The following is an 8,912-nucleotide window of genomic DNA, read 5'->3' on the forward strand; positions in this document are numbered from 1 at the left end:
TCTTCCAAGGCCAAACTAGAGGGACAGAGCTGGAAAAACTTCATCCCCACTCAGCACATACTAGGGAGGTAACTTGCCAGCTTTGCTTTGGGTCATAGTTCTTACAACTAATTTATGTGTTCCAGAAAATTTACCGGGAAATCGACGTTGACAGGTCTGGTACCATGAATTCCTATGAAATGCGGAAAGCGTTAGAAGAAGCAGGTAACCCTTTATAATTGCATTTTCATTCCTAGTTTAATCTGGCTGTAGAATATGTGAACACTCATCCTATACCATATAATACAAGGTTTGGTAAAGCTATAAAATAAAGTAGGTGCTGTTTTAATACAAACACCTCCTTTTCATTCCCCTTTTAAAGACTAATTGGTAAAATTAAATGCAGTAGGATGCTCTGCCCTCTGTGCCTTCTTGAATCCAAGTTTCCTTCGGAGCCGCCTGGCACAGCAAGCAGACAAAGCCAGTTCTCAACAGACTCCTCCAGGTGCCTCCGTTCTGGTGCAGGGTTGGTTAGGCAGAAATGGAATGTTTCAGCTCAGCCCTTAGGGTAAGACCCTAGCAGAAATGGATATCAATAAAAGGACACAAGCTAGTAGTAGACCAGCAGAGCAGGAGACTGCTGGGCTTTGGGAACGAATGCGACAGCATGAGGCTGTTCATTCTGTTTGCTGGAATATAATGCTGCCGCAGAGACCCCACACAACGGTGGTTTAAACGAGGTATATCTTTCTGTCCCATAGCAATCCCAGTGCCAGCAGTCCACAGCTAGGATGGTGTCTTCTACTCTCCTACTGTGTGATCACTCTTCCCCCAGTCTTCCCCCATCCATGATGCCCACCGGCCCTTCGAGGCTTGCCCTCATCCGAGGGACCTGGGATGGCGTGCCACCACAAACACATGCTGCCAACAGGTTGACAGCAGAAAGGCTCCTCGCCTTTAAGGGCACACAGGCCATTTCTGCTCACACATCCTACCAGCCAGACTGTGATCGCAAGGCCTCTGTTGACTGCAAGGAAGCTGGCACATGCAGTCTTGAAGCTAGGTGGCCACAGGCCCAATAAAAATTATTTTACTCTGGAAAGAGGGAGAACTACCATGAGTTTACCAGGAACAGCTTCTGCTCACATATATCCAGGAAGAATCTGGTCTCCAAGACGATTCAGAGCTAAACAAAAAATCAAAAAGCAGCAGCATGGTTAACAACATGAAGCAACCATGACCATGAGAACAAGAAAAGACTTATGTGTCATTAAAGACACAGGCAGGGTGAAGGTGGACAGTTCAGAAACAAAAGAAACAGCAGAAGGTACTGGCTTTGCAAAATCAAACTAGTCTCATAGAAGAGCAGCCAAGGGACAAAAGCAATTATACCTCATTTAAATCACCACTTGGTTCCATAGCCTGTGAGTGCAGCTAAATGGTACAGTCTAATGCTTAGCAATCAGTTTGTTTGTTCATGTAACTTCAGGTTTCAAGATGCCCTGTCAACTCCACCAAGTCATCGTTGCTCGGTTTGCAGATGACCAGCTCATCATCGATTTTGATAATTTTGTTCGGTGTTTGGTTCGGCTGGAAACGCTATTCAGTAAGTGGATATTTGGGGAAAGACTCATTTCAGTTATCTTGGTATTAAAGTGGCCTGCCTTTCACCTTGGTGAAATCATCTAAACTAGAGACATGTCTTCCAGGAGTTGAGAATGAAATTCCCTCTTTACTAATTTGAGAGTGAGGAAGAAAGCGTGTATGGCGGTCAGTGAAGTCAGTTGCTGAACTGAAAAGAGGATAATATGATCTCTGTTTCAGCTTACTCACTCGTGACATCCTTTTTTTCTCCCTCCACAGAGATATTTAAGCAGCTGGATCCCGAGAATACTGGAACAATAGAGCTCGACCTTATCTCTGTGAGTCAGCAGCTCATACCCCCACCTTGCTTCTAAGGGGATGGGGGAGGCATGGGGCAGAAAGGGCTATTACTTGAGTGACCTGCTTTTTCAAGTTTTGCTTTAAAGAGCTCTTTGGTCTGTCGGGGCCAGGCCTGTACACAGCTGTAAGATCCCACAATGCACTTTTACTTGCAGTTTTACTTTCCAACTACCTATTCTCAAGTCCAAAATGCATGCCTGGCTCCCTCTTCCCATGAGCTTTGACTTGAGTGTAGCTCAAGGTTAAACTAAGGAGTGGCTGCAGGATGATGCTTAGAAAAATGAACTCTTGCCGGGCGCGGTGGCTCAAGCCTGTAATCCCAGCACTTTGGGAGGCCGAGACAGGCGGATCACGAGGTCAGGAGATCGAGACCATCCTGGCTAACAAGGTGAAACCCCGTCTCTACTAAAAAATACAAAAAACTAGCTGGGCGAGGTGGCGGACGCCTGTAGTCCCAGCTACTCTGGAGGCTGAGGCAGGAGAATGGCATAAACCCGGGAGGCGGAGCTTGCAGTGAGCTGAGATCTGGCCACTGCACTCCAGCCTGGGCGACAGAGCGAGACTCTGTCTCAAAAAAAAAAAGAAAAATGAACTCTTGATTAGTATGCAAGGGAGAACATGCTTATATAAAGAAATTCTTTGGATGAAACTCAAGTTGGGTTTTGGGAAGATCCATCATTCTTAGAATGGATCTACTTAAAATACTTTGTGAGCAAATTAGTTTTCTCTACTCCCTCCCCGTTTAAGATAAAACCAACACTAGTAAATACATTTGCCATTTATTATTATTATTGCACTCATGTGTCTGGAACCCTAGCAATGCACATCTCTGAAATGATCATCAATCTAAATTAAGTGGGTATGCTAATTTCACAAAAAGCAAAGCGCAAAATGTTCTCTTATCATCCCAATGACAGGAAGTTCTCTCATCGAAAGAAAGAAGCCAGGTGAGGTATACTTCCATTATCACCTGGCTCCAGTAAGCATTTCCTCTATACTCAGGGAAGGCCACACAGGGCCAGGTGAAGTGGCTGACACTGGGTGACAATGGTAGTTGTCAGTCCTGTCTGTGTAACAGAGGAGTGAAGTGGTGAGGAGGGCAGGTCTAAGGCACTGGCAGCTCTTTTCTGTGGATTTTGAACTCTGGAGGAAGCCAGCAACTAAATAACTGTCTTGTTCTGCTATTATGCATCATATAAGCACCTTTAGCAAAGTGGAAATATAGTTTATCTGGTTACAGATCACACTAACTTGCTTAAAACTTTACATATCCTAGGGAATATCTGTATCCCTAGATTGCAATGTAGAGTCAACCTCGTCTCTAAAAAAATATAAAAAATTAGGCTGGCGCAGTGGCTCACACCCATAATCCCAGCACTTTGGGAGGCCATGGCAGGTGGATCACCTGAGGTCAGGAGTTCAAGACCAGCCTGGCCAACATGGAGAAACCCCATCTCTACTAAAAATGCAAAATTAGCTGTGCATGGTGGTGCATGCCTGTAATCCCAGCTACTCAGGAGGCTGTGGCAGGAGGATTGCTTGAACCTGGGAGGCGGAGGTTGCAGTGAGCTGGGATTGCACCATTGCACTCCATCCTGGGCAACCAGAGCAAAACTCCATCTAAAAAAAATAACAATAATACAAAATTAGCTGGGCATGGTGGCGGGCACCTGTAAATCCCAGCTACTCAGGAGGCTGAGGCAGGAGAATTGCTTGAACCTAGGAGGTGGAGGTTGCAGTGAACTGAGATGGCACCACTGCACTCCAGCCTGGGCAACAAGAGTGAAACTCTGTTTCAAAAATAAAAATAAAAAATAAAAATTTAGCCAGGCATGGTGGTGCATGCCTGTAGACCCAGCTATCCAGGAGGCTAAAGTGGGAAGAACACCTGAGCCTAGGAAGTTGAGGCCGCAGTGAGCGATGATCGCCCCACTGCACTCCATCCTGGGCGACAGAGTGAGGCCCTGTTTCAAAAAATTCAAATAAAATAATAAATAGTAGAGTCAACACAACTGTGACATGAAACACTCCACATGTTAAGTTTTGGAAATCCTAGCCTGTCATTCTTGCTAGATATCTTATTCTACTCCAGCCGCCCACCCCGACCCCAGGGTCCACCTGGCTCAGTCCTCTCCCTCCGCATTTCCTCTGAGAAACATCTTCTTACCCACTGGCTTTTCCTGCCACTCCTAAGTCTCACCTTTTGCAAGTTCCTGGAGATCCTCGCTTCTCGTAGTCTTTGCTAAGGATGAGCCATGTTCAGAAGCTCTCCCTTCAGTCTGCAGGGATTTCAACCTTGGCTGCAGATTCCATCACGTGGGGAGCTTAGCCAAAGTCCTGGTGTCCCGGCTGTATCCCAAAGCAGCTGAATCAATCTGATTTAAAGTTTCCATATCACTACAATTTAGAACCAGTGTTGAACACCACTAGTTGCAGGGATAGCCACATCCCAAACTAACTTCTGATGTGATACTCTGAGGCAGAGATGTGAAAATGCTAATTTCTGTTGTGTGAATTTCACTTTTCACGTGTGCAGTCAACCCTGTAATGTGATTCATGACCACCTAATGCAAATCACACAGACTACTGACCTGTTAAAAGCTAGACTCTAGAAATCAGGTAAGAAAAATATGAGTTAGTACACTGATATTGTAGCTCTCGATCAGCTTTTCCAGTACAAGTTTTTTGGAACAATCTACAGGTACTTAAATAAGCCTTTAATTTTAAAAGTGGTCACTGAGCTGACTTGGTTTTTTTTCCTTCCTCACAGTGGCTCTGTTTCTCAGTACTTTGAAGTTGTAACTAATCTGCCTGAAGACTTCTCATGATGGAATATCAGCCAAGGACTAAGCTTCCATAGAAAAACACTTTGTATCTGGACCTCGAAATTATAGGAACATTTACTTAAACGGATGATCATAGCTGAAAATAATGATACTGTCAATTTGAGATAGCAGATGTTTCACACATCAAAGTAAAAGATTTGCATATCATTATACTAAATGCAAATGAGTCGCTTAACCCTTGACAAGCTCAAAGAAAGCTTTAAATCTGTAAATAGTACACACTTTTTACTTTTACACACTTTCCTGTTCATAGCAATATTAAATCAGGAAAAAAATGCAGGGAGGTATTTAACAGCTGAGCAAAAACATTGAGTCACTCTCAGAGGACACGAGGCCTTGCAGGGAATATTTAAAGCAACTTCAAGTTTAAAATGCAGCTGTTGATTCTACCAAATAAGTCCAAGATTACCATTTCCCATGAGCAAACTGAGAAACATAGTATATCATGAAGTAATCTTGTCAAGGCATCTAGAGTCCAGGTGAGAAGACTCACCTCTGTCGCTTGAGTTAAACAAAGGACAGGTTTTATATAATATTGATTGGTAATAGTAAATCGTTCTCCTTAAACCCAAGTTATTGATCCTATTCGGCCTTATACATCAGGTCTTACAAAGACCAAAGGGATTCCACGCTTGATCAACTGAACCAGTATGCCAAACCAGCCATCCAATTTGCAAACCAATTATGATAAAGGACAAAATAAGCTGTTTGCCACCTCAAAACTTCATGAACTTCACCACCACTAGTGTCTGCCCATGGAGTTAGAGGGGACATCGCTTAGAAGTTCTTATAGAAAGGACACAAGTTTGTTTCCTGGCTTTACCTTGGGAAAATGCTAGCAACATTATAGAAATATTGCCTTTTTGCCTTATCTTCTTCCAAATGTACTATTAAATAAAAATAAAGGGTTTACCCTATGCAATCACACCATGCCATGTTTTTCTCCCTGGAGGTCAGCCCCACAGGATGGTTTATGAGCACACATGATTATAGCTTGTTTCTACTTTAACAAGGTATGCTGCCTCTGTAAATTCGTGTGTTCAAAGGAAAAGACATCTTGCCTATAATTAAAATGTGGAACTATAAAATTTTCTTAAATCTAATTCAGAAACTCTGATAATCTGACGATAATGTAAAGGAAGCTCTAATTTCTACTGCTTATTGATCTGCTGTTAGGCAGCACAGAGACATATGTGCCTCTCAGGAAGTTCCCTGCTCAACCTGCCACCTCAATTTCACCTTGGCCAGCTCCCCCTGGGGTAGGGACAAGCAAGGGAGCTGAGAAAACATGCAGATTAAGTCACTGCTCTGGTGCTGGTGGTTCTTGAGGAATCATTTCCTCAAGATGACTTGACATAGGCAAATGCCATCCTAATATTTCCTGAACAAGGTGAGACGATAGATTTCCCAAACTCAGCTCAAATGCGTTTAAGTTCTCTTGCTTGCCAAGTGGATTTTGAGGGTAAAGGGGAGGCTGGTGGCCATGAGAGTGCAGGAGTCCCAACCTCCTCGCATCGGTGATTTCTCTGTCCAGCTGCACAGGTGGCAGGATAGAGGTGGGAGATGTTTGGACTGACTCAAGATTGGAGGTGGGCAAGGGAAGGGTGGCTGAAGGATCAGGGGACAAGGGAACGGAGGGTGGGGACTGAAGTGGTTCCAACACAGGACCCCAGGGTCCAGGCTGGGAGGGGGTGGAGTGAAGGGCAGGAGGGATCAGCTTTTGATTCTGAGGAAGAGAGTGGTCACTAGAGACTAGTAAACAGTGGGGCAGAAACAAGGCCCCTCCCATCTGCAGAAGCCATTCTAAACCTAGACTACTGTTCTGGGGCCCTGCATCTCCTGGTGCACTTTCATCTGTGGGGCTGACCTAGTTTCTGAGATAACATTAAATAAATAAGGTATATGCATATCAGAGCAAATTTAGAAAAGACTGAACAAGAAAAGGGAATAAGATTACCAAGTATCCTGAGTTTTCCCACCTAGTATAACGTTTGTTAATGCCTGTTTTACAGGGGGCAAAAATAGATAAGCAAATAGATGATAAGCAAAGTAAACCTCAACTTTCTGAGCCTGTACAAACTCACAAGCCCACCCCACAACCCTCACTACTTCCCTCCTGGGTCTCTGCTTTGAATTGCAGTCTCAGGCCCATCAGTCAGCCAGCCATCTATCAATTAGCTCCTCTTGCAGGAGAATAGTGTGAACCCGGGAGGCGGAGCTTGCAGTGAGCTGAGATCCAGCCACTGCACTCCAGCCTGGGCGACAGAGCGAGACTCTGTCTCAAAAAATAATAATAATAATAATTAGCTCCTCTTTCTCTTTCCCTCTCGTTTTTCTTTCCACAGCTCTTCCCTTATGCCGACCACATCCTCAAGTTTACTTAATATTCTTATCTCCCTTGCTGTGGCCTCTCCTTCCTCCAGAGCCGAACTTCTGCTTCCAGAGAAGCAGTCCACACTGGATCTCAATTCATTTGTCACCCACTACAGTCTGTCTAGTCACCTACCTCTTTGCTGCTGCTTTTTATGATCACCAGTTACCTCCTAATGCCAAACCCTATAAACATCTACCAGCCATTATCTCCCTGGACCTTTCTGCTGCCTTTAACACCATTTACGATTCTCCTGAGAACCCACATTCCTTTGGTTTCCTTCGGATCTGCTTCTCTGGCTAACCCGGTCTCCTTTCCTGTGACACTCCCCACATCCCCAGTGGCTCCACTGCTGTTCGAATATGCACAGCTGGTTTGCATACTCTCCCCTTCAGCACAGTCTGTTCCCCACCTGCTTTATTCCCTTTTATTTTGTAAAGACCTAAAAACTGTGCGACCATAAAAACATGACTATAGCATCAATTATAATACACAAGAATTGTTCAACATTAGACAAATGATTAGATAAATGATACGATGGAATATTAGGAAGCCATTAAAATTCATGTTAATAGGCCAGGCATGATGGTTCACTCCTGCAATCCCAGCACTTTGGGAGGCTGAAGCAAGTGAATTACTTGAGGTCAGGTGCGGGCCTGTAATCCCAGCTACTCGGGAGGCGAGGATCGCTTGAACCTGGGAGGTGGAGGTTGCCGTGAGCCAACGTCGCACCACTACATTCCAGCCTAGGTGACAGAGTGAGACTCTGGCTCAAACAAACAAAAAAAATTCATGTTAATATTTATGATACAATATCAAGTATAATACAGGAGAATGCAGAATTGCTTAAACAATAAGCACTCAACTATATGTAGAGAAAAAAAATCATAGGTAAGACTACAAAGAAATAGGCCCAAGTATGAATAGTACCTCCAGAGTGGTCTCTTTCCCTCCCTCCTTCATAACCTTTTTCTGTACTATTTCTATAACGAGCTTTGATATAAGGATACTTACTTTAATAATAAAACAAAGAACAGAAAGACTTAACAACAATGAGCTTCTCAGTTTAGGATTAAGGAATACAAAACTGGGATCACAGTTCCCTAATTTCCATATCTTCTCTTTTCATACATCTGTGTAATTCTTTAGTTTGCCAAGTACCTTCATGCACAGAACTTAGGTTTTCTTCAACAACTCGGAAGCATGCCAAGGCAATGGCATTAAACTCCACAGATGAGGGAACAAGGCTCAGGGAGGTCAAGTGTCCTTGTGGCCATAAGGACTGAAGTCCCCATCTCCTGGCTGGGCCAGTCGGGGGTCTTTCTCAGCTTCCATGTTCCCTGACCCCCACATTCATGACCCCCTTCATCTTTAAAGCCGACAACAGCAGGTCAAGTCTTCACACTCCAAGTCTTACTGCCCACCCACTCGCCCCGCCTACCCTCCTGCCTCAGCCCTCCTGCCTTCCTCTCCTGCTGTGAAGGGATCTTGTGATTACAGTGGCCCACCAGGACAATCTAGGCTAAACACCCTATTTTAAGGTCGACTGATTCGTAAACTTAATTAAATCTTAAAAGTCCTTCAAAGAAGTACAGTAAGTCATGAAAACCTAGCATTGTGGATAGGTTCTTGGTAACTGCAAATCTGAGCAAAACGATGTAAAACAAACCAACAAGAAACAGCAGGTTCTCGAATAACATCACTTCATGTTGTACTGTTAGAACACTGATGAGAAAAAGAAATGGTTTTGTTATACACCTTTTCACTTTAAG

The 8,912-nt window shown here is 44.1% G+C and overlaps 1 protein-coding gene across 1 annotated transcript in view; it reads left to right on the forward strand.

Annotated features, from left to right (window-relative positions):
- The window catches only part of CAPN2 (calpain 2), a 60,944-nt gene extending 55,248 nt beyond the window's left edge, over positions 1-5,696 (forward strand). The window contains exons 18-21 of the mRNA XM_033197348.1: positions 126-204; positions 1,469-1,585; positions 1,843-1,901; positions 4,694-5,696. Of these exons, the coding sequence (XP_033053239.1) occupies positions 126-204; positions 1,469-1,585; positions 1,843-1,901; positions 4,694-4,717 (279 nt within the window). The 3' untranslated portion in view covers positions 4,718-5,696. The remainder of the gene's footprint in view (positions 1-125; positions 205-1,468; positions 1,586-1,842; positions 1,902-4,693) is intronic.
- Positions 5,697-8,912: the final 3,216 nt, after the last annotated feature.

Source organism: Trachypithecus francoisi, unplaced genomic scaffold, assembly GCF_009764315.1.
Source record: "Trachypithecus francoisi isolate TF-2019V2 unplaced genomic scaffold, Tfra_2.0 Lachesis_group5, whole genome shotgun sequence".
Taxonomy (NCBI): domain Eukaryota; kingdom Metazoa; phylum Chordata; class Mammalia; order Primates; family Cercopithecidae; genus Trachypithecus; species Trachypithecus francoisi.